This window comes from Sciurus vulgaris (genome assembly GCF_902686455.1).
Source record: "Sciurus vulgaris genome assembly, chromosome: 15".
NCBI classification, from domain to species: domain Eukaryota; kingdom Metazoa; phylum Chordata; class Mammalia; order Rodentia; family Sciuridae; genus Sciurus; species Sciurus vulgaris.
The window spans coordinates 54,265,506-54,291,282 of NC_136476.1; the positions used below are offsets into that span (position 1 = coordinate 54,265,506).

Sequence of the window (25,777 nt, forward strand, 5' to 3'; positions counted from 1 at the left end):
AAGGCTTGTGCTTTCTTGATTGCCACAGGCCCTACCACCCCCTACAGCCTGCTGCCTGACCTGCTTCCCTCATTACATTATCCGCCTGACCCCACATAAAGCATGAGAGTTTGTGACCCCCATGGTTCACCTAAAGTTAGCTCATGAACTGCCTAAGTATAGGTATACCCTGTGCTGGGAGACCTGTGGGCCTCTGGAACCTGATCACAGATATGGCAGGCCACTTCCTCCAACATTGCCTTAGGTGCATCTGCCAGCACATCTGTGTTTTTGGAGGCCCAGAACACAAGTCATGATGCTTTTTGTGTCATGGAAATTCTGCACTGAGCCAAAAGTAAGGGACTCACAAACACATTGGAGCTCCTCATAATACAGGAGAACAGGCATTCTTCCCACCCCCAAGCCCACCACAGTCACTGCTACTTCCTCAGTGATTTTGTCTAGGCCACCCAGACTTATAAACGCACATCAGAACTCTAGCCTGGAGGAGGTAGCCTTCTAGAACAGAGACGGGGAAGCTGTGTGCCCCGCTCCCCTCTGTCTCCTCAGCACCACACAGGATGTCAGGGCCTTGGCAAAGGTTTGCAGAGAGAAGGAAGAGAGGCTAAGAGTTTATGAACCAGTGGGTCTTGAAATGTCGACGGTGATTCTGTGCATTTGAGTCATCACAGAGGAATGACTGTCAGGAGCAGAGGAGACCTCAAGAGACATTCCAGTCCATCTCTTTCGGCCAGGGGTGAGGGGTCCTCTATGCCCAAACAGTCTGACCTTGGAGAAATGAGAACTGTTCAAGTTTTCAGTCTGTAGGCTTCTTTTTTCTTTGTGGAACTAGAGAACAATCATTTCTGTTTACCTTACAACTTCATCCCTAATGCTATAGGTTTAAATGAAGTTGAGACTGCACCCTCTACACTAGAAGACTTTCTTCCAGAAATTATTTTTTAGGGCCGGGGATGTAGCTCAATAGTGGAACACTTTCCTAGCATGCACAAAGGTTTGATTCCCAGCAATGCAAAATAAATAAGTAATTTCATTCTTAAATGGTGTTCTGACAGCACCATTCAACGTAGTTTGGATCAGCCTAGAGAAGTGAGGAAGTCACTGTGCTCCCTGGATGATGCTGGGTCTGGCACCCTGGTGTTTGATTCCCTGTCTCCATGGGAGAGAACTGAGGGAATTTGGGAGAGGGCAGTTCTCTCACTCCAGAGCATCCTAGCATCCTGGACCTCATCCTTGCAGATGAAAGACCCATGTCAGAGTCACCAGGGTCCTGGGCTTTCAGAGAGAGCAAGAGATCCTACTCTTGAGATCTCTGTTGAGATCCTACTTTGAGTTGCTGACAGAGAAGCAATGAGAAGCCAAGTCTCCCAACTCCAAGTGAGGGCCCTGCTCCCCATACTCACTTGCTTAACCTCTGCCCAAACTAGAGGCAGGATTTTCTTCCTGGGAACCTCTGAGATGGACCAGTACTAAGACCTTGAGCCTTGGCTGGCAAGGACAGGGACATTTGTGAAGTCCTCATCAGGACAATTCACCGCAAAGTAGTCTACACAGATAGATGGTGAAGAGAGTGATGAAAATTAGTCTGGACTCAGAAAATTCTCAAGCTGGCAAGCTACTGGCCTGGGCTTCTCTCCCTAGGCCAAGCACTCCTGTCCACTTCAGAGAGAAGGAACAAAGACCAGCAACCCCATCTTGGACCTCTTGTCCACTAACCCCTAAGGGGTCTTGATAAAAAGAGAGACAAGATCTTCAGGGAAGGTACACACAGACATGCCACCCAAACCCCAGCCCCCACCAGCAGCAACCCCTCACCTGTTGATGGAACTGACACTGGGCACCGTGTCATTGTCACACACTCGCTCCGCCAGCAGCCGGTCCCTGATCTCCCAAGCAAACATGGTGGGATTTTGGCGTTTGTACTCAGCGATTTTTTCTACCACTTTGGGCGTGGCGACCTTTGGTTTGGATCCTCCAATCACCCCAGGCTTGATGCTTCCTGTCTCATAATACCTAGGACCCAAGGAGAAAGGAGCTTAGTCGTGAGGAACCAGCCAACTTAATGAACATTTGAAATGTGCCTAGTCTGAACCCAGATATGCTGTGAATGTACAAATTAGATTTTTTAAAGTTTAGTTAAGTACCAAAAAAAAAAAATGCAAAATATCTCACTAGGAATTTTTATATTGGTTATATGTTGAAATGATAATTTTCATGTTAGGGTAAATAAAATACATAATTAAAATTAGTTATACCCATTTCTTTTTACTTCTCTTAATGTACTACTAGGAAATTTTAAATTCCAATTTAAAGCTTTTAAATTGCTCACGATTTTTCTATTGGACAGCACTAGCAGAATGCTACAGATTAACAAAATTATTTTGCATTCGTCTATCAATTTTTACAAAAATTCTTTCAAGTCAGTTTTCCTGATTGATTCTCAAAAGTGCTAAGCTCATCATTCATTGTGAATGAATAAATGAGTAAATGAACAAATAAATGAACAGGTACCCTCTATGCCCTCTATGGTATAAAACAGATTCAAAGAACTTAAATGACTTCCTTGGAGCCAGTCAAGATCGAGTGGCCAATCCTCGTGAACTAAAAATTTTCCCAGAAAAATGATTTATACCTTTGATTTTCCATTTCTCCCATCCTATAGCAGAATCTCCAGCATACAGTAAAACTGTCCCCTAAAATGCAACTTATTTTTCCATAAGAGAAAAACAATAACCCTGGTGTAAAATTAAAAGGAGTGTTGGATTCCAGAATTAACTGGAAATGTGCTGGAAATCACAACCCAAGCAATCAGAAAAACCAACCACGAGTCTCGGCAGCTTTTCCAGGGGCCTCCGCTGAGGTAAATGGCTGTTTCTAAGGACATTTCCATGCTATCAGCTTTTCCTCGTTAACGCAAATAGGATGTCAGGGTTTTACAGTAAAACCGAGACCAGGGAGAAGAGTGCCATGAAAGATCATTTCAGGGAGAAAAATGACTTGATTCTTTTTCTGAATTTGAGCCGTCACTGGATGTCTCTCTCAATATTTACAGAGGAATTTTTGACTTCCTCTTCTGAAGGAGATTATCCTGCAGTTGAATTTTTTTTTTTTTTTTTTAACCAAAAGACATTTTAGAAACAGCTAGTAATTTTTAAACCTAGCCAGAGTTTATAAGACGTAAAGGAACCAGGTGATTCTGGGATAGGTGAACATGTTATCCAATAACAATGGCAACACTATTAGAGATGCTAAAATTCTCAACCTGGGTAAGTCTGGTTAGGGCCAAGTTAGTGAATACTCTAGATTAGAAGAAATAATTTGAGAGCAATGATGTGGAAGTAAAAAGTCTATTTTTCATTGAGAAGAGTCATTTACTCATTGATCGGAAGGCAAAACTCAACATATCCTCCCTCTTTCTGAGAAATTGTTGAAAGCAATTTTCTATATAATTTGCTAAAATATACACTATTCACAACAGCGTTTTTAAAAATCCTAGTTTTTTTGTTTGTTTGTTTGGTTGGTTTTGGGGTTTTTTTAGCCGCAAGTCTAGAAAAGTACCTAAATCCAGGCAAATACCAATCCCTGAAGTTTCTAATTGTCCTCTCAATTTTATAATAAAATGTCAGTTTTTACTTACAACACTTGTTATTTAGGCACAACACTCTAAAATTTACAGAGCTCATCTTCAAATTATCACACCAATTCTTTGAAGTCAGTAGGGAAAATAGAATAGAAGGGAAAATAAATGATCAGAAGACTAAGTGACTCGTCCAAATGCTTCTGGAAGTTAGAGGCAGCTGCAGCCTTCAAACCTGGCTTTGAATCCAGTGCTTTTCCCGCTAGAGCAAATTGCTGCTTTGGTTAAAAAAAATTTTTTTTTAAATAATAATAACAATGACTCTTTGTAGCTGCAGACAGCTTTAGTGTTTACCACATTTTCACATGCATCTTTCATTCACTCGCTGATTCTCTAGTGCCTGTTAGGACAGGGATGGTCTCAGGGCAGGGGTTACAGACACATAGATAACTGACTCTGTGCTGCATCTTCAAACTGTGTAGTTGAATGGGTCTACAACATTCACATGGCCACTCAGAAGGCAGCAGGATAAAGGCCCCCGCTTACGTGGCTGGTGGGTGGCGGTGCTCGGACTGCACCGCCACCCACCTGAGCAGTGCCAACTGTGGGAGGTTGTGGTCTTGACACAAGAGGTCTCTGTCTTCCTTTTGACTGACACATGGGCCAGGCACTTAGAAGGCAACACTGACATTGTTGAAACCCCAACTCACAACTGTGTCAAGTGAGAATTCAGACTTAATAACCATCCTTTCATCTCAGCAAAACAGCCGTGCAGCCCTTTGGCTTACAGACAAAAGACGAACGGCAGCCACCAACACACAGTGTCCTTCCGTACACAGGGTGTTAGTCTGGGAGTCAAGAGGTGTAGGTGCCTGTCAGTGGCTCTGACACTAACTCGCTGTGTGATCTTGGCCAACTCACTTAGCCTCTCTAGGCCTCAGCTATCCCTTTTATATAATAGATGGAGGATGTTTGCCCCGCTTGACTCATAAGGCTGTTGTGAAGATGGAAATACAGAATGGTTACAAGACACTTTAGCAAAACATAAAATAAAAAGCATGAGTTGAGGATTAAAGTCCTAATTAAAATGTTTATTTTTGCTGTCTAACAATATACCAACCAATTCCAAGTGGCCTGAACCTCCCAACCAGGCTCCGGTGGGAAAAGACAACAGTCAGGCTCAGGGTAGATTTAAACTTGGCCTCGCATGCCGCTGGGCTGTGCCTCTCCAGCCCCTCAGCAACCTTGAGATCTAGACTGACCATTCACACTTCTGGAAGACTGACTTCCTTCCTTGGGGGACAGGGGTCTCTGCCTACCTCAGTGACTTTGCCTATTTTTCCATGTAACCTCTGAAGACCACAGCTACCACACTCCACACACTCTCTACAACCTGTCACCTCCTAAGTGTCTATACAACTCTTCAGTGAACCAAACAAAAAAATAAAAAAAGGAAAGAAAAAAAAAAAATCTGTGCATTGAACAGCCCCAGTTCAGAAATTCCCAGTCACACTGTTTTCGGACTGAACTTGTTTTTTAAAAGGCAGTTCTAATTAGAGTGACATTTTGTCCACTGTGGTTCTTAGTTATGAAAATAATGAGCTATGAAATTCCAATTTATTGTTGACAACTTAAACGGCCAGGCACCAGAGCGACGCGTAACTTCCTAGTGCCACTCTACCTAGTGACAAATCTATTCTGGACCGAGGGAGGCTGCCAGCTGGGTTTGGAAGGATCCCTGTCTGCCTTAGTCTCCGGGAGATTTGGAGGGCTCCACAGCAGCACAACATGAGGACCCAGCATTTGGATGTTCGCTCTGAAAAAAAAGGCTCAGTATCTTGAAGATTTCAAACAGCGAGCAAAATGTCGGCTCAGCAAGGATGTCTCAGCAAAAACAAAGGAAGGGCCTTCTTTCTCTCTCCCTCTCCCTCAGTACAAAGAAGCTTCACAGGAAGGTATCTGAGACCCATTCAACTCTAGAAGTCCAATGCTGAGACAGTCTAAAACATTTCTCCTCTCTCTTTTTCTTTCTCCTTCTGTCTTCTTGTTTCTATTTCTGTCTTTTAAAAACCATTCTCTTCTCTCTGTTTCCTTTTTCTCTTTCTCTTTTCTCTCCCGCTCTCCTACTTTCTTCTGCTACTCTCACTCTCTCCTTCCTGTCTAAAACCACCCTCTAGCAAGAATACAAGGCTGAGTTCCTCAAATCTTCTCTGAACTCTGGCAGAGGCTCATTTGCTTGCAGATCACTAAATGGAAGCAGAGTCCCCCAGTCTTCACAGCTGAGGTACCTGCTCTGGGCAGGTAGATGAGACATAAATACAGGGATCCAGAACCCTAAAGAAGCTGCCAGGCCCCTGGCCCTTAAACTTCTTCCTTTGGCCTCAGGCAAAACTGCAAGGCTATTTGACACTGTTGCTTCCTCCAGCTGAGAGAATTTCATGAATTCCAGCAGACAGAAGGAAAAGAGCAAGCAGAAAGTCATGATGTCACTGACATACTTCAGAATATTTATTTTTTATTCTGGCATCTGTTCTCCAACCATAATGCAGGCTACAAGACAAAGGTTGTTTCCTGACACAGGGAAAGAAATGGAAAGCAGTGAACGGCTAAACCCAAGAACATTCCTGCCTGCCAGGGAAGACCTCTAACACTACCACATGCCCAGAAACAAGCCTACAGCTGTGTTTAGGGGTGTGGGGAGATACAGGTGGTCCAGGAGTCCTTTAGGATCCATCCCAACCCAAGTGCTAACTGGATGGATAAACCTGGGTTAGTCACTTCGCCTCACTAGGTTTGTTTCCTCGTCTTAAAACATGCTTCACTGGATCATGCTGAGGCTACTGAGAAAATAAACTGGAGCGCTAAAAGGCTATACAGCCCTCTGGGAGAATCGTCATTGTTAGTATTTTGCTTGCAGCAAATCGCCGGGTCAAGTGGCAACTTTCAAATGTCAGATTTGAGAGTCAGCGTTTGCTGACTAACCCCCACCCCCATTTAATATATACTTAGGATGCCTGTCACTACGAAGGAAACACAACACATAGAAGAAAAACACAGCAGCCCAACATAATAAGGTTGATGATAACCCAAACTGAAAATGATGGCTGACTTTTAAAAGTGGAATATGCTTTCTGAAAACATTAAAATGAAACATTGAGAGCAAAGGACGTAACTCAGTGGTAGAGCACCTCCTTAGCATTTGTGAGGCCCTGGGTTCAACACACACATACACACACACACAAAGGGAAGGAAAAAAAAAAAAGGAAAGAAGAAAGAAAAGAAGATTGACTAAACTCTGGTTGTATTATATTATAACTTACAGAGTCTCTACCCAGCTCAGCCCAGAGCTATGAGCTCACCTAAGATGGGTAGGGGAATTTCCTGAGACTTCTTACTCTTGGGTTCTTTAGGATAATACACCAGGCTTTCTAGAAACATGTCCCTCCTAAATCACCCTATTCCACTTATCACTTGAGATGGGATTTCCCAGGGCTACTTTGAGATGGATCAAAAGGGCTTTGTAAACTCTAAAGTGCTGTGCATGTAGAGTAAAATGCCACCATGATCCTCACTATGACACTGGCACGTTAGACAGCTGCTGGGTCATCTTTAAGGTCTTTATTTGAAAGATCATGGAAGCCTGGAGCTCCTGCCTTTACCTGCCAAGAATTTTGCTGACACAACCATGGCTGACCCGAAGCTGCCTGGAGATGTCGCAGGGCCTGACACCTTGATGAGCAAGTTCCACTATCCTTTGGCGGACTACATCTGGAAGTGGCCGTCCGTTCACAAAAACCCCCCCAAGCTGATTCACTCCTCCATGTCCTGAAACAGATCAGAAACAAAGGGCAAGGGGAAGGGTGGTTAGAACCAGTCACATAGTAGAAGCGCCATTGTGAGCACCCAGAGGCTGGATGTCTCGCTCCTGGAGTTCAATCCCGCAGACCACACTGGGTTGCTTTTTAAAATTAAGCTTAGCTTTTGTCCATCTTCAAGCAGTCAGTTGGGCCATTGACAGTCAGGATTGCCATGCTGTTTCCTTTAGTTACTAGCATTTTCCTTGCAATTTTTAAACAATGGACTTTAAAAAATATTTAACCTATACTAACAATAAGGGCACAAGTCTAAGGAAGATCCTAAGGAGAAAATTATGCTTTAAAATACATCAAATTAAAAGAGGAAAAAAAAAAACAAAAACAGCACAACTCTTTCCTTTTAACAAATGTCTTTAAAAGTGAAAAGGACTATTCCAACAAACCTACATCTCAGGGGAAAAATGTTTTTTAAATCAGCCATCTAATTCAAGGCTAAGGACTTAAAAAAAAAAAAAAAAAAACAGCATTTGCAGAGTACTGAGACAAAAACCCAACCACTGCCTTAATTAAAATTTTTTTAAAAAATGTTTTTAAACCCTTCCATTAAGGTGAGTCTGACATGTGAATTTGACCACTGTACCCTCTCAAAGCACACAAAAGAAATGGGTCATAGGATCTTCTACACACAGCACATTCCACCTCACTGCATCATGATTTGTTATAAAGGCATTTCCCTGGAATTTTTGGAGTGTTTTGCAATTGACAAGCAGCTTTAAGTTGATTGGGGGGAAATAAAGAAGCCAAAGAAAGCTTCTGAGCCCCATTTCACAAGAGCTCTGAGATGGATTTGAAGTAAAAGGAGTTGGGAGTGCCTCTTCTCTCCATATGCGCCCTTCTCTTACATCAAGGTCCATCTGGAAGAAAATAGGGACCTAAGTAAATTGAAGAGCTAACCCAGTAAACACAGAGTGATCCAATGTAGCAACATCATTGACCTTGTAGCTGTTAATCAGCTGCTAACTGACATTGTTGAGGATTGGGGCCAAGAGCCAAGCCCAGAGCATATACTGTTGCTACTGGCAGCTCAGAGGCAAAGGCAGTGGGGATCCTCCTTAACTAGGACTAACTGGGCTGGGACTGGACTGAACGAGGGAAGCCAAGGCACTTCCGAGGTCACACATACATACACATCCATGTCTAAAACATAAAATAGCTACTTCATCTCAGCTGTTTTCCCCAATACTCATCTACTGCCTGGGTTCATGAATAATATTTGAAATGGAGGGGGCAAAAACAGTTAATATAGCCTATATCCTTAAAACCATCCAAGCAATCCACTGAGGTTTCCCATCAATATTTCCTAAAATTTCAAGTTCAGGCTTATTTCAAAGAAAAAGATAATTGAAGTACTTAGTTCCAGTTTTATGATGCATTTTTCTAATTTTCAAAATGAGCTTTAATTGGTGTTAATTTTTCTGAAACAGTTCAGACATAAGATAAAAGGGAAAACATCTTGAATAGGATTTTGCAGTTAGGAACACAATTGTACAGTTTATCTAAACCAGAAAGACTGAAGCCACCCTGGCCAACAGCCTTAGGAAGGCTTGGTTCTGGGGCTGGGAGCATCTAAGAAAAATGGATTATATAGATCTTTCAAGACAAACTGGATTTAAGTAAAAGAAAGTAAAATCAAAATTGATATGAGCTCTGAGAGGTCAAAGGACAGAAAAGAAAGGAAGCTAAAAACACCAGCACACTTTTGGAAGGACCTGGAAGTCCAGGCCTTGTGGCCCATCTACAAAAGCCTGTTTGCTACACTACTAACCAGTTGAGACTTTTTGCCCCAAACACAGCAGCCACCTTCAAAGGACTTTAATACCAAGAGTAGTCATTTGTGAGTTTGGTGGGTTGTCAATATCATGGAAAAACAAAACAAAACAAAAACCACCAATGGTCTCTCCTAGAGTCTGGTCTTGGTCACAGCAAGTCTCCACACCTTCAACTTTGACCACAAAGGCAAAGCTGCTAAGGTTCTTGCAGAATCTGATGCACATTTCCACAGCTGACACTAGACCCAGGGAGACCTAGAGACTTTTATCTCTCTCAGCTTCCTGGAAAGACCCCAAATCCACTTGGACCTCTTGCCTTTACCTAACAGAGCGCTTCAAGGATGGCAGTGAGAAAATTCACAGTTGTGGCCTGAGGAAAGCCATTTATCCTGGTATTGGGGGGGGGGGGGGTGGGAGGGGCGGGGGGGGCGGAGAGGAGGAAAGTAGGACAGGGAAAGAAAAGAGAAAAAAGGAAAGTATGTGGGAAAGGTATAGAGTGGGAACTAAATGAGAGAGATAGCAAGGAAAGAGAGCCTGGAAAAGAAGCAGCAGATCAGACAGGCAGAAGAGAAGAAAAAAAGGAATGGAAAAGCCAAAATAGGCCAAGAAAGGAAAAAGAAGAGAAAATGGAGAAAGCACAGAGAAAGGGCATCTGGAAAACAGAGACTTCTTCGGAGTCAGACTTTTGTTTTCTAGTGTCTCCACTTAAGCACTGCGTCCGCTTGAAGAACCCAAGTCCTGGCTTCCACTTCTGTGGACTCCAGCTATTTGAGGGCTTATCCCCTGGAAGTGTGCTAGACCAAGAAAACCTACACTTTCCAGGGGGAGAATATAAAGACTGCAACAGAGACAGGTGAGAGCAAAGCAAGCGAAGACGGGGAAGCAGACACACTGATACAAGGGAAACATAGGCCAGCCTTCACAGGTCAGAGTAAACAGGGTTTAGAGGGAGGTGGGTAAAGAAAGGTTGAATTGCAGATGCTCCTGGGGCCTTTGTGGTTGTGATCTGGAAGGCACTGGCTTCCACAGATGCTCCTCAGGTTCTGATAATGATATACCAGCCACTGGGGGCCCTGACCACACCCCAAAGATCATGGCTGGGCATAGGGTCTTGGGAAGGTCTTTGATGATTTAGCTGCAGATTGAACTACAGGACCCACAGGGTCGGTGAAATTCCTCCTAGATGCACCAAAGAGGAAGAACGAAGGGGCACACAGACATGTGAACAAGAGCATATGGAAAGGGTAGTCATGAAATCCCCCCAATGAACTCTCCAACAGGTAGACACACAAACAGTCGGACAGTGGACACAGATATGGTTGAACTACACAAAGTGAGAATCTTGCACATGTGAATTCACCCACACAGTCCGCTGCCCTCTGTCTGAAATCTGAGTCCTTCCCTCTCCCCTTCAAAGCTTTATGTTTATGCTTCTCTCAAGGATACCCAAAAAGCAACTTCAGCTTTGCTCCTGTGAACTTCTGTTAGTTCTTTTGTCTCTCTGACCTTAGTAACATATTCTATAAAATGGACATAAATGAAGTTTTGGGTGACATTCAGGTAGGGCACTGGCTACAAAAGTGCCTCATAAAGACGCTTGGGGGAAGAAAATGTCTTGAAGGGGAGGCCGTTTTGTTGATGTGAATGATGAGTCTGGAATGGTAAATAGGACACCTTTGAACTCTGAAGCCAATTTCCTAGCAGTGCCTGCCCCTCCCTGTAGAAGTTGTTTTGCTCAAAAGTGGTGGTAGAAGAAGTTGGGACGTGGGGAGAGGTGACAGGGAAAAATTGACCAGTGCCAGGAAGGAAGATGAGGAGGTGGGACTTTGAGCCCCTATTTATCACAACCATCAGCCAGGATCAATTTTTCCACCACCCCCATCACCTGCAAACTGGTCTCCAGAGCTGGCCTATATTGTTCAAGCAAACAGCTTTGGATGCCAGAACCAAAGGTTCTTCCAAAGAAGCCAAAGTCTTGCACCAGCTCTGGAAGCTAGGCTGGCTGGGGCCCAGCCCCCACGGTGCTGCCAGGGAGATTGAAAATGGGAGGAGGGGGCAGACTGAAGGCCAGGGCAAGGAGGCACAGACATTAGCAGTTGACTAATCTGCACCAGGAAGAAGCTGCCTTCTCCATGCTGATCCACAGCCAGGAGACCACCTAGTCTGATACTATCTCCCCAAGGGCTGCGAACCACCTCTGAGCAACAGACCTCTGGGCTGGAGGAAGCAGCAGGGGCCTGTGGATTCCAGCCAGCATGGAGAGAAGCACAGGGGGCAGCTCTCCCTATCTTGTCCCCCATTTACTTCTTGGCTGAGCCAAGGACTTGCCCACCTCTCAGAATATTGCTCCAACTCATTTATTTTCAGGCTCCCTCTGTAAGATCATAGCTTTTCCAGAGCCAGGCTCAAGTATGTGCAGGAAAATGCTGCAGAGAGCACTAGGGTCACCACGGACTGGAAACCGTTTGAGCATAGGCCCCAAATGGTGGGGAATCGTTTGGGCTGGGACCAGAACTAGCGGCTTCTTTGCGCAAACCCACCGCTTTGGAGAATTACCTTGGACTCTGAATTTTGACACAAAGAGAAACTGACCTGCCTGCAGCCAGCCCAGCGCCTAGACAAGCCTTCCCCTGCCTGCCAAGTCACTCGGCACTCCCTGGCAGCCACGGACATTCTCGCCCCGGAAGCTCGCTTTCTCTCCAGCCGGGTCTCTGCTGCCTTTGTTAAATAGGGGACCCACGGCTAGGGAAGCCGAATCCTGGGCTGTTCGAGGCAAACGGAGGTTGGAGAAGGCTCCTAACCATTGCCCTGACCTGCAACCCGCAGAGACCCAAACTGGACACCAGACTGATTGTTGCCAAAGCCTCCTCGGCCGGCTCTACAGCCAACAGAAAGGAAACGCGATTCGTTCCACTTGGAATTTCCTTGAAATCTCCGAATCTAACCGGCGTTAACTCACCGTGAGAGGAGCGCTCATCTCACAGGAGGCTGTGCTAATGGGTGAACTGGAAGGATCCCGCGGATCAGTCAGGCGAACCTTGCCCGCGCCCAAATGACCCTTTCCGTCTCCTACACACGAAGCGGCTTTCAGAAGGCGGGGGCGCCTGTTTGATGACTAATTGGCTTCTTTCTTTTTTCCTTTCTTTCTCTCTTTTAAGGGGAGAAGCCATCACGAGGCAGGCGTCCTGCAGAGAAGGACCCAATGGGGTCTTTAAGGGTCTCTGTATGAACTGGCCGTCTCCTAAGCAGAAGCTTAGCTCAGGGAGCACGACTTCGTTGGTTTTTCAAATCCCCCTCCTCAACTCCAGGACGCCTTTGAAGCCCCGGACCCGGTGTCCTTTCTTAGCTCTCATTCTCTTCCTCCACAAATACAGAGATTGATCAGGGCCCCGCTTTCCTCCAAACGACAGTCTTGATCACCCCCTAAGCCTGAAAAAGGCGCCATCAGGGTTGGGGCGCTGTCTGAGACTCAGACTGACCTTTCGCTACAACTTCGTGCCCTCCAACTGGCCCGGCCCGGAGTCCTCTACGAGTCACAGCCAGGGTTCTCCGAATGCTCTGAGATGTCGCTGCTGGAGCCCCCGAAAGGCTGCAGCTCGCTGCCTACACTACGCGTTGCTAGAGGCGGGATTCCCGGACCAGGTACTTCGGCCTGGGCGGCCGAGCGCGTTGTTCCACGTCCCCTGCCTGGAAGCCCTGGCACTTTGTAAAGTTGTCTACGCAGCTACAGAGGTCCGGGGTCCTCCCGGCCTTAGTACCTGCCCCGCGGTCCGGCACCCCCAACCCGGTCCCGGCCGGAGAGTGAGAGAAGCGAGTTCGCCGCCTACTTACTATGCATGGATGCAAACGGGTCGTGCTTACAGTGTATTTCCATCGGGGCGCTCCAGACTGCAGGCCGGCCCACGCCGCCGCCTCCCGGCGCCAAGGGGCTGCCCAGGGCGGCTAGGGAGACGTGCCACCAGGCCGGGCACCGTGCGAGCCAGGCTCAGAAAACCCTGCTGGAGCCTTTGGGTCTGTCCCAGAGTCTCCCTGCCGAAGATTGTCGAAAGCTGCGCGGAGAGGCGGGAAACCGCGCTAGCGCAGCCGGTCTGGGAGCGGGCGCCCAACTCTGGCTGGCTGCGTTCCCCGGCTGGCTCAGGCGGCGGCTCCCGGCCCAGCCCGGGGTAGCTGCGGCCAAGGCGCCCGTGGCTTCGGGGACATAGCGTAGGGGCCCACCTCCAGGACGGCTAGGAGCCCCCGGCCCCCTGTAGGAGCAGCTTTGAGGAGGCCTCCGGAACACACGGCCCTTAGCTTCACTCAGGGAGCAACGAGGCCCGCCGGCTGCCAGGCTGGTTCCGCGGCCTCGCTGCTTCTAGGGTCCCACCTCGACCCCTCCGTCTCCGCCAGATCCTTTCTCTCTGTTTCTCTGAGTCTCTGGGGCTCGGACTTGCCCCCTCTGCCTTTCTACAATTGGCTCTCCGACGTCTCAGACGAAGTTGTAGAGAACTTCCTCTCTGGCTGCGCTGGGGCCCGGGTGGCTTCGGAGATGCTTCCGCCACTGATGTTGGGGCCGAGAGACTCCGGAGTCCCCAGGAGCTTGCAACCCTCAAACCCTGGGACCCGCTGCCTTCAAAGTTCCCGCGGCCCCAGTTGCTTCCCCATTGCTGGGAACAGGAAAGGGGACAACAGCGACCGGCTCCTTCTCGCCTGGCTATCTGCCTCACGCCTACCAACTCTTCGAACCCCGCTGCCCTCTCTTGGGGGGGTCTGGTTGGACTGTCTTCCAGCTGCCTCTTCCGGGACAGCCGCCGCGCCTGCCCCAGGCGTGGAGCGAGGGACCGAAGAGAGAGCAGAGGGTTCCCGCCACCAAGGCCGCCAGGACTGTCGGTGCTGAGATGAAGCCACTGCCGGCTTTGATTGCCGGTGCTGCTGCTGCCGCCGCGGGCGCTAGCCTTTCGCCTGCTCGGCGCGCACAGTGCGCCACCGCGCCGCCCCGGAGCCGCTTTCAGGACCCGCTGCGTGTGGACAGCGCCGCCCGGGGCTCAGCCTCCCTCCGGGCGGGGGCGGGGCGGGGGCTCACCTGCCAATCACGCTCCATCAAGCCAATCAGAATGACGGCAGCCAGCCCTGGTCCGAAACACCGCCCTATTGGCTAAACAATCCACGGGCTCCGCCTGATTAGCCGATACCTGGGCAATGAGAGAGAATGGGGGGCGGGGCCCGGGCGGCGGCGCCACGTTCATTGACAAACGCGCGGGGCCCAGGCCTAGTGGATTGCGGATGGGGGAGGGGAAAGGGAGAAGAGGGCCCACGCAGTGCCTGGAGAGTCTAGTTGCTGCTCGCGCCCGGGTCCCCCCTACGGTTAGGATTCTGGAACGCTCTAAGTCATTGGCGGCCGGCCGAAGCGGGGTGAGAGGTGAAAATGAGGGAATAGTCTCCAGAAGGGAAAACAAACAAAACAAAAAGCCCACCCAGGGGTGTTGGAGGAAACCACGAAACGCAGAAAGATCCCGCTTTCAATCTAGGTGATGGACACCTAGTATGCACATACCTGCCAGTTCTTGCCTCATTTTCCTCATCTGTAAAATGGGCAGAGTTGTGTTAACTCGTTTTTGATGACAGCTCCTTCTAGCAGAAACTCTTCGGAATTTTATCAAGCACCTGCAAAGCCACAGCTGCCTCCTCTTTGTCTTACCCTCTTCCTCCATCTGCAGAACTTACAGTTCTGCACTAACCAAAGGCAGAGGTGTTGCGGAGAAAGATATCTAATAATTCTTTAAAATTAGTATCCAGAGAACTGCTGGGGAAAGAGGCCATCTGAGGCTGTGGATCAAATTCCCAAGCACAGAGAAAGTAGGCCCTCCTTCCAACTTCAGACCAGAAGCTGCTAGAGACTATGGGGGCTGGTGATATTGCAGCTGAAAACTTCTGTCAGCAGGAGCAATTCCATGACTGCCCCCCCGGGGGCAAGGTATATTGGAAACGGAATGAGCCCACTCTTTTCCAGTGCTCATGATGGTCTCTGAAGCAGGTGGCTAGGAACCCACTGTATCTGCAAGCGTCCAGCAAACAGTAATGTACCTTCCAGCTGTTGGGATAACCGGACCTCTCCTAGCCAGAAGTTCCTGTAGTGTTTGGGGGCGGGGGGATGGATTGATTTCTAGCTGAACTTTCCTGACACAGAAGCAGTCTTTGACTAGAAAGTCTCAGTTTCTCAGGGTTGTAAGACCCTGAGAACACAATCAAAAGAACTAGACCTTAAAATGGAAGCATTTATCAGCCCTTCTTCACCTAGAAGGATATAGTTTTATGAGCCCTACCATGTGCCAGCCCTACCCCCCATCCCACAGAAACACTGAGCATTCCCCTGCCCCAGCAGGTTCTGGGAGTGGTCTGAAGATTCGCCATTTCAAATTCATAAGTGATGATCCTTTAATATTAAGCATAAACCATCAAAACAGGGTTCTGAGATGGCTACTCCTGATTTGGACTTAAAAGAAGAACAGAGCACAGGTTGATCCTGGAGGACCGCTGGGTCATCCTGGCTTCATTGTCAGCCTGTTTTCCCTCATCTCCCCTCTCTCTACCCCTGCTCCACTTTTCATACCTCTAAGCTAGGTTTGCCCTTAGGTCCATCCTCTGCGTCTGTCCCAGACCCAGCTGTCCCTGACCGGTAGACAAGTTTCCGGTGCTGATACACAACCCCACCCCAGCAGGGGCACAGCTGTGGAAAACAGCCCCAGGCAGGCCTCTAGGGACCCAGGAGGCTGCAGTGTGCAGGGGCTGGGGTGGGGAGGTGGTGTTATCTCTCTGTTGCCTGGAACCCCACCTATCTAGATCTTAGTTACCAATCCCAACTCCCTCCTTGGAGCAGGAAGGTCACTACAGGAGAGGAACTAGGATGGAATAGGGTTGGTTTTATCCCCTGATGCCCAGTGGGTTGAAAAATCCCCTGAGAGAGTGTGGAGATGCCCTGAAAGTCACAGCCAGTGACACCCCCTACATGTGACTCTGTTCCTTGAGATTTGGCCTACAAATCCAAATCTAGTCTTAGAACTTAAAGTGTTCTGAGGCTATGCTTCCCCCATGTTACAGATGTGGAACCTGAGACTAGGAGGTGGATGTGACTTGTCTAAGTTCACACACACACAGCAGGCTGGGGTGGAGGAAAGGCTGTGGGATATAAACTTTTCTCAGAACCTCTTCTCCAGACCACTCTGGCTAGGCATGAACCAGTGTCAGTGGAAGAGGGATGCTGCCAAATCAAAGAACCGATTTTCTTGTAAATCCCTGGGGCATTTGGGGATGGGATGGAATCACAGATATGATTCCAACCGGAGTAGCACAGATTTCCTTTCACACAGTAGATGTTTCACTTCTGTTGGATGTTTTGATGTGTGCTCACACAGGACCAGTCTAACCTGTGTGCATTAAGTCGCCACTTTGTGATGGGGGGGGGAGGGGAGGCGGGGCGCGCTAAGAAGTTCCCATGTGAGGGATTATTCACCGCCACCTGAGCAGGACAGCCTCCAAGAACTTCCAAACCCAAGGTGCGACTAGACCTGCGATCGTGGCCACCTAGCCCAGCCTTACAGGCCACCAAAAGGCGGCCCAGAGAAGTTACAAAACTAGCCCGAGATGACGCAGCGATTCCATGGGCGAACCCAGTTTCTGCGTCTCACTCCTGTCTCCGTACGCCCACAAGACACAGGCTGTCCAAGAGAAAGAGACTAGCAATGAGCTGGTCTCGCCGACGCGCTGACCGTGGCCGTGCCCTAAAGTCTTTCGTGACTTCTTTTAGTAGCGGGGCTCTGGGATCAACTCTGTGCTAGGCGCAGGGGACAGAGACCGGGAAAGGAAATCTCACAGGAAGAAACTTAATTTATGTAAATCGAATCGCCTTTGAAAAGTTTTGCTATTGGAAGAAAGCCCATTGAGAATAATGTTTCAAAAGCCAGCACCTTTGGAGAGAGTTCATCCATGTCTGCATGAAGCCACAGACCTCACTTCACTCGGACACACAACCCTCCGGATTATCCTTTCTCGCCTCCGCATGACTCCCTCTAGCGCACAGCATAACCATAGGTCAGAATGTTGGGGCTGTTTAGAGCCCTACATACCTGAGACCTATTCCCGCAGCAGGAGTCCAGCCCATTTCCCTGCTTTTGCTTGGGAAAGCGAGGACTTATAGGGCTCAGACCTGCTGCTTAGTTCCGGAAGATCAGAGATGCTAAGCATCTGTCTTAACCTGGTGGGTTCTCTCTAAACTTCCTTAAAAAAAAAAAAAAAAGCAAGTGACTTGAAATTACAAAGCAGGTTCAGGTACGGAAATTCTTGCATAATTTCTACACCTGAATCAGAAGTCTGCCCTACTTGTCCCAGATCGGTTTGCAGGAGCCTGTGTGCAGGAGTCTTGAAGGAAATGGGAGAGAAGGAAGAATTTAACCAGGTTTTTCAAGAACCTGTACACCACTTGTGTTGGGGTTGGTTATCGTTATCATATCATTATCAGCTGCCACACACACACACACACACACACACACAGAGAGAGAGAGAGAGAGAGAGAGAGAGAGAGAGAGAGAGAGAGAGAGAGAGAGAGAGCAGGAGCATTAAGACATACTCCTTTTCAAAGACTTAAAGACTGGGCAGCCCTTACTTCTACAGCCTCAGCTTTCTCTGTGCCTGATGCAGAGAGCAACCCCAGAAATGACACTTCCCAAGGCGCTGTGAGATAAAGTTCCATAGATAAAGAGTATTATTGTTATTCCATGCTGGGCTCATTCCAGTGACCAGTAGAAGTGTTCAATCTATACAGGTCTCCCTGGCCTAGGGACTCAGGGTCTCCCACTGTAGGTGACTTGCCCAATAGTAGTTTTCCAAGGATATGTGTAGGGTGGGGGTGGTGGGATCTACCTCTTCTCCTAGCAGTAATAAGAGGTCCAAGAGCAAGGAGTTTACCCTTCCAAACCTATTCCCACCGTAACTTCTGCTTTGTGATCTCCCTAAGTCCCTGCCCTCTCTGAACCTTCTTCTTTTCTTTTTCCAAACTACAGTGAAGAGGCCAGAAAAGAAGATCCTTAAGGGAATTCCTGCTGAGTTATGACCTTACCAAACCTTGGGCTTAAAACTACTTAAAGACATACTTCCTCATCACGCTACAGATGGGGATACTGAGATTGGGGAAGGAATGAAATATGGTTCTGAAGGAAGGAAAGAGAAGTCTAGTGGTCTATGAAAGTTCTAGATGGTGGGAAAGGGGAGAAATCTTTCCAGAAACAAGACTTGGGTGCCCTAAGCACCAGCCTGGACACCTTTGAGCCTGGCCCCCCATATCTCCAGTCAGGAGGAAGGCCTCTGCAGACAGGCAGACGTACAGAACCACCAGAGCTGTCACCCTTTCCAGGGAAGGCAGCCCTTACCTCAACCCAACAAGTGAGGAAAGGGCGTGGTTCTCAGGGTTTTAAAGTCAACCCTATTAGGATTCCCCCTTACACAAAGCCCACCCTGTCCAGCTCCACAGAGGAATGAAATGCTCTATTGATTAAATGATTATTCAGGCGATTGAACTAATCAAAGAGTCCATCGACCGCCATGAATTACGTTCTTTGTAGACAGGCAGCCCAGCTGGTGGGCCACAGAGACCCTCTCCCTGACCCTCACATACCTCCAACCCATTCCCAATGCATGCACAATCTCTAGTACCAGGAGCAAGCACCTCTAGGTGTCCCATCTAGAGAAGGGTTCACCAACCAGGGAAAGGAAGGTTGTCTGGGAATTGAATGTGAAGAAGAGGAGGTTTCCAGTTTCCCTTTTCTGCACCCTCATCTCAGAAACACTTCAGGTTCCCCTGCCTCTTAGACCTTTGCCTTCACTTCTCTTGAGTTGCTGTTTCAGAAACACATCTATGCCTAGGGAGTTGCCCTGGTTTGGGGTCTAAGTTTACCTGTCTCTGTTCTTTGACCTTTAATTGGGGCTGGAGTAGAGATGGGGGTTCACAGATGGCCTAGGATGGGGGAAGGGGGTTTCTTGCCAGGGCTGAGAGTGTGTTGGGGGGAGGGGGATGGCATGATAGCCTAATGAGTGAAGGAGGCCTGCATCCCAGCTTATACCTCAGAACAGACAGAGGCCTACTGCCCCTGCCACCTCCTCTCAGATATAAACACACACTGCTACCCAGTGCCTGGGCCTGTAGGAGACACATGAGCCCTGTGCCAAGAAAACCTGTATGCATATCATCACCAGAGCTAAATGCCTTGGCTGGGCACACACATCCACCCACTTGTGCTCTCCTCCATTGGAGCGGCACCCACAGGATAAAACCCAAGCATACAGTGCATGTGTGCACGTGCATGCACACATGCACCAGTGTCTGAGGATAGTCTAGGTGAAAGCAAAGACATGCTGGGGGGGGGGGGGGCTCTAGAAATGTCACCAGTAGCCCACTCTCACCTGCCAAGGCTGTGCCTGCCACAAGAGACCCTAGGGTACATATGCTAGGCTTTACACAGTGCCCAAAGAGTAAAGTAGTATGCACTGCACACCAAAGGCCCACACCCTGTTTACACCTCCAATGTTGGTTCCATTCCCTAACAAAATGAGACTTGGGCCTGACTACATATTCTTAGAATGGTAGACCCCACATGGGCCCCAGCCCCATGTCTGTGCCTAAAGCAGGTATTCTTGTGTGCATTGACATACACATTGGACAGTTGTTGGACATCCAAAAATGGAAGGGTCAAAGCAATTACCTCCTTCTCACTCTCAAAATAATATGGGATATAACAAGTGAACACAGACTCGCTCAAAGCAGCAGAAGTTCACTTAGACACGTATCCAAATTACATATAAAACACTCAGAGACACATATTTTTAATATTTATAAGAGCATATATACAAACACCAACTCATAAACACATGGTAATACCTACAAAGGTATAAAGATGCACAGACACACAAAATCTGGAACACATACTCAGGCATTTTTAAAATACATATACAGAGACACATGAACTCATTGTCACTCCTGCACACACTGAGCTCCTTATGTGAACACGCAGACCCAAACTTACCTCCAAATAGACACCAACACAAACATTCAGAAACAGAGAAACAGGCAAACTCAAAGACACTCGAACTGATGCAGAAATGGGTGAATGGATTGGTTAAAAGATATACAAACATGCTGCAGATAGACATACAATCCCTGAGAAAATGAGGCACACCCCCTCCTCCTCCTCCAGGGTCACCAGGCGAGAGGACCAGAGCCCGGTGGTGTCCCAGAGCTAGCATGTCTGGAGCCCATATCGCGGTCCTACCTGTCCTGCCGGTCCGAGGAGTCGGGTAATTTTTCTCTAAATCCATTTTGATATTTCAGGACTTGATGGAATGGACAGGGGGAAAAGTTTCCACTTTTTGTGACTTTTTTTTTTTTCTTTTTTTTTTTTTTTTTTTTTTTTTTGATGCCCGGGGCCGCTCACAGGTCGGAATAATTCAAGCCTTCCGCTCCCCCGCCGAGCTGGGGTAGCTGATCACTGAGCTGAAACTAAACGTTTTAGGTGGAAAAAAAGCGTCCGAAGGCACCGTGAAATGATTAAGGAACTAAAGAGCTTCTCGCCATGTGAGATCATGTCCTGTTCTCGCCAACATCACAAGATGTCCCCAGACACGCCGCGCCCCCAGCGCGCCGCCCCGCACTGCGGGCCGGAGCCGGGAAAGGGTGTCCGCGCTGTGCTGCTGGGTCGGCTCAGCGTGCCAGACGGGGCGGACCGGGCCGGGCCGGAGCAGCGAGAAACCCGGAAAGCAGCAGTGCTGCCGCGGCGCCGCCTCGGACTTTTATAGGGGTTGGGGGGAGGGAAGGAAGGCTTCAGACTGCGCGGGGCTCTGGTCCGCGCGCCTTCGGGAAGGGGCAGAATGAAGCCGAACCCCGAACCCTCTATAAAACCTGCATCTGGGGGTCGTGGCCCTCTGTGCTGTGCTCGGAGCTGGTGATCCCACCTTGTACAAACCCCACTGTATTTGTTGGCGCAGGCCGTGTTTTTGTTTTAAAAGAAATAACCACTCTGCCAAGCGGGTGCTTTTCAAGGGGGTGCAAAAACTAGCAGTGTTGCCAGGTAGGGATGGGAAGTTTCAGCATCCTCAGATTCACCCCTAGGGCGGCGCCCGCCCCCAGGGTTCCCAAGCACCCCACTCCACCCCAATTGGCAGAACCAATGCTATTGCTGGGCCCCTAACTCTAGGGCAGCGCCAGATTCCGAAAACCCCCAGGTCCCACTCAGTCTTCAGGTCCCAGATCTCCTTCCTACTGCATGTCCCGTTGTGGCCCAGAGTACAGAGGTTAAGCTGTGAAATGCTGGAGATAAATTCCGAGTCTCCTCTTTGGAGCACCCCGGCAGAGCAGAACATCTCAGTAGGTTCTGGAGACTGTCGGAGTTCTGGACACCTTACCCCGGCCTATAAATGGAATCCCATTGCCCTCAGGCCGGGAGGCGTTGCGGCATCCCCGAGGCCCCCGGACTTGATTCCAGAGGGGAAATCAGATGGGCAGAGGAGTGGCATGTCCAACCCGCTCTCTTCCGCCCAGGCTCGAGGATCCCCTCCCTTTCCCCCTCCCCAGTCCCCAGTCCAGCTGCTCGACTTGGTCACTGCAAGCCTGTGGGGCCCTGATGCGGGGTGGTCGCAGAGAAAAGGTTCTCCTGGGCGGGGGAGTGCTCCGCAGGAGGACTCTTGGCCCGCCGGACAATGGCAGTTTCGGAGAGTGAATCGTCCTCTGCGAGAGTGTTTGTTTTTTGGAGGGGGTGGTCACGAGGCTGGGCCGCAACCTAGGGGGAAGAGCCTAGAGTTCAAGGAGAGGGGGGTGGGCAGCGGGAACCGGACATCGCGTATCCACTAACAGATTTCGCCACAATCGGAAACGATTCCCGAGCGGCCCCCCCACCAAGTGGTCTGCGCAGTCCCCCTGCGCCTCCTCCTCCCTGCAGCCTGCGGGTCGGGGGTCCCTACTCAGCGGTTTGCTTTTTGGCCATCTCGGAGCGTTGGACTCTCCCTCTGCAGCCCGGCCCCAGCTCCGGCTTCCCGCTCTCCCGCCTAGCCCGCACCGGGAGGCAGCGCCAGGGAGGAGCGGCCTGTCCGCGCCAGGAGATCAAAAGCCCTCCCGGAATTGACATTTCACCCCGAGATGGGGGCGGGGGTTGTTGGGGTTTCCCCCCTCCCTATTTAGGGATTTTGTTTTGTTTTTATTTTCTGAGAGTTTTCATTATCTATGAGAATCTTTTGATTCGGGTGTTTGGCGTGTTGTTTTCTCGTGGAATTGATTTGAGTGGTTTTAGTTCTGTCTCTGTCTTTTTGTTAGGCTTTATTTTCTGTCTTGCGTATTTTGATTTTGTGTGTTTTTTGTACTTTGTCCTTGTAGATTGTCCTTTTGTGTGTTCTTTGCAAGGCTTTTTTCCCCCCGCGGTGTTTTGATGTGCTCTGATTTGGGGTTAGTGGGTGTCGTTTATGTGTGTTGCACGGGTGAACTGTGTGTTTATTTTGTTTTCTTCGATTTTGATTTTGTTTTTATGAGCTGTGCTTTTGGATTGGGGCTTCGGGTTGTTTATTGTGAGAGTATTGGTTTTAGTTTTCGTGTTTGGGGTATGCTTCAATGAATCCCGCGTGTGTATTTTGGCTTTGGGGATGTGGATTAAAGGAGGGGGCACTGGCCCCTACTTCATTCCTTCCAGCACCCAGGAAGTGCAGAGGATTAGGCCAAACATCAAGAACGGTCGGTTTGCCATGCTCCGGAGTACCTGACCCCAACGCTGCGGCTTTGCGCTCAGTGCGCTACGAACGAGCGCTAAACAAACGTGCATTCCCGAGGGGGCACCCCCTGCTAGCCAGGGACACGCGGGTCCTGCAGGGCGGGTGATCGGTTCAGAATTCACTGAGTCCCCTTCATGCGGTACCCAGGCCTGGCTGCTACCCTTTTGCTCATCCAGTCAACTGTGGGTCGGTGCCTCCTTAAGCTTGATCAGCAAGCTTCTAACTTCTCCGATTTCTACAGCGTTGGGCTGAGAGGAGGCTTCCCGCCGCAAAGCAGGTGACAAACCAAACCACTTCGGGGGACACGGAATTGATGTTGCGGTCCTACAGTTACGGAGCAAGGGGGGCAGACGCGTGGAGTGTAGGAACAGACGGGCATCTGGATTCCTGAAAATTTCCTGTCTCCCTTGCCCGCAGCCCAGAAATCCAACCCTGCTCAGCTTTCGGTTTGGATAGTCCGTCTGGTTAATTACCATAAATAATGGTATCCTCACCGAACACAGAGACACACAGTTAGGAAACGAGAGAGAGAGAGAGAGAGAGAGAGAGAGAGAGAGAGAGAGAGAGAGAGAGAGACAGAGAGAGAGAGAGAGAGACAGAGAGAGAGAGACAGAGAGAGACAGAGAGACACAGAGAGACAGAGAGAGACAGAGAGAGAGAGAAAGAGAGAGAGAGAGACAGAGAGAGAGAGAGAAAGAGAGAAAGAGCCAGATCCTTGGTAGCAGCGGCCTGCAAGGCGGAACCAGTGCTGGCACTGCCTCAGGGGGAAACCAAACTGTAGTGACCGGAAACGTTCCAGGGACTGAGGCATTCTTTTTGTCTGCGTTGCCGGGACAACATAACCAACCTCAACACACCTCGGATTGTTTAAAGCTACACCAGGGAGGAAAAAAAAAAAAAAGACAAATTTAGAGGCAGAGAGACACGTTAGCTAAGCAGGTAAGGAAAACGAGGACAATCTAAAGAGAAATAAGGAATGACGGAGACAAGACTGCGGAGAAAGGCAAATTGGGGGCCCAGGAAAGGGGCTGATGTGGAGGCTCCTCCAGGACCCCTCCACGCTCTGGCATCCTGTAAGAGAAAGCAGAAATCCAGAACACAGAGTGACAGGAAAAGAAAAAAAGACGCAGAAGGGGTTGGCCTAGGCACTCTGCGAGCTTCCCTCCAGCTAAAACGCGGCATTCGAGGGAGGGGGAGGCCGACGTCGGGAAGCTAGGGACCAAGATCGGCCACTTCAATTCGACCAGGAAACACCAGTGGGTTCCAAGGCTGGAGGAGCCGAGACTGGAGCTCAGTTCCGGCCAGCGATTACCCTCCCGGGACCCCCAGCCCAGATTCTAGAAAGGATTGGGCCATCACTGTCCACCGCTGGGCCTTCGTCTGTGCGAACCCCTGGGGTTTCCCGCAGGAGCCCGCGCTGACAGTGGGTGGGAGCAGTCATCCTGGCAGGAGGCAAGAAAGAGGCCCCGCCCTAAAGCCCGAGCACCAGTTCTGCAAGAGTCTAGCCGGAGATGGACTCGCAAGATTCCAGGTCCGCGCAGGGCGCACGTGGTACCACACCTTCGGCAGGCGGTGTCCCTAACGCTCAGCCCCGCCCTGCCTGGTTTGCCCGGCCTGGACCTCAGTATGAGGGTGGACTCCGAGTCGTGGCGAGTAGGCCCCTTGGCTATAGGAGCTTAGGGTTTACCTAGGGGCGGTACCCGTATGGATGGGGGCGCCTCTCCGCCCTCAACTCCCCGAGCGCAGGGCGCAAGAAAAGCGCACAGCGCGGTCTGTTGCTGCTGCGAGGTTTGAGGCGGCGCCCGCGGCAGAAAGGAGCTGTGGATTGGTTTGGGTTCAAATACCCATTTCTGCTGTCTGTGAGGTCCTCTGCGACTAACAGGGCTTCGAGCTCTGGCTGCTGGCTCGCTGGGGCACCATGTGCCAGCGACTCGCCGCCCGGAAATACTCGGGTAGCTCTGGGATGCACAATGGGGCTGTGTTCGGTGGAACCTGGTGTTCATGGTGGGTTATTGCTATTGTTGTGTTTGTTTGTTTGTTTTTTTAACTTTATTGCTTTTCTTGCTTTAATTAAAAGTGTTATTGAGAAAATCCTCAAAGAACGCAGACCTGGGTCGTTTAGATGGGTTCATTTCGACTCAAATCCAGTAATTCAATTCAGTTCCACGACTGGTTTCCAGTGCTCAGGTACACACGGCAGACGTCAAGTGTAAGCGGTATATATATGCACAGAGATGAGATTCACAGGCAACTCTTAGAGAATTTTGAGACAAAATTTACTCTCCTGCAGTTACACATTCGAAATACATGAATATGGAAGCCAAGCAGTCGGTTGTATTTAAAATCTGCCAAACATGTCCCAGCAATTCACTATCACCTAAGAATCCAAAATGAGGCCTTGAAGATTTACTGGCATTCTGATTGAAAACAAGTGCAAATTAGTTTCTTTTTCATATTTTCTTTTACAGTTAATAATACCAGAATATATAAATAATAAAATCACACTTTGCTAAAGACAGTTGATATGTAGGGGTTTTTTTTCTATCAGTATTTATACAATGAACTGTTAACTCTCCCCACTTCTTTTTCTTCTGGTTCTCAGTGTGATTTGAGCTTTAAATATTCATGCGCCAGCCTGGACTTACATCTATTTAATTTGTTTTAAACTAATAACACTTTGATGTCATCTAATGTGATTCTGCAAAGTAGTAGGACCTAAAGGAATGTAGTTGACACACGATTTTGACTGAGGGTGCATGAACAGGCTAAACATTTCTTTC

General features: G+C 49.0%; 1 protein-coding gene across 3 annotated transcripts in view; it reads right to left on the reverse strand.

Moving 5' to 3' along the window:
* The window catches only part of PAX5 (paired box 5), a 190,556-nt gene extending 169,820 nt beyond the window's left edge, over nucleotides 1-20,736 (reverse strand). For 2 of the 3 annotated variants that reach the window (XM_079113560.1, XM_079113559.1), the window contains exons 1-3: nucleotides 20,516-20,736; nucleotides 7,237-7,402; nucleotides 1,816-2,013 (exon numbers count right to left, since the gene is read on the reverse strand). In XM_079113560.1, coding sequence (XP_078969686.1) covers nucleotides 1,816-2,013; nucleotides 7,237-7,402; nucleotides 20,516-20,561 — 410 coding nt within the window. In that variant the 5' untranslated portion in view covers nucleotides 20,562-20,736. Of the gene's footprint in view, nucleotides 1-1,815; nucleotides 2,014-7,236; nucleotides 7,403-13,052; nucleotides 14,113-20,515 lie in introns of those variants that run through there. The other variant, XM_079113561.1, reaches the window with a different exon arrangement.
* Between the last annotated feature and the right edge of the window lie 5,041 nt (nucleotides 20,737-25,777).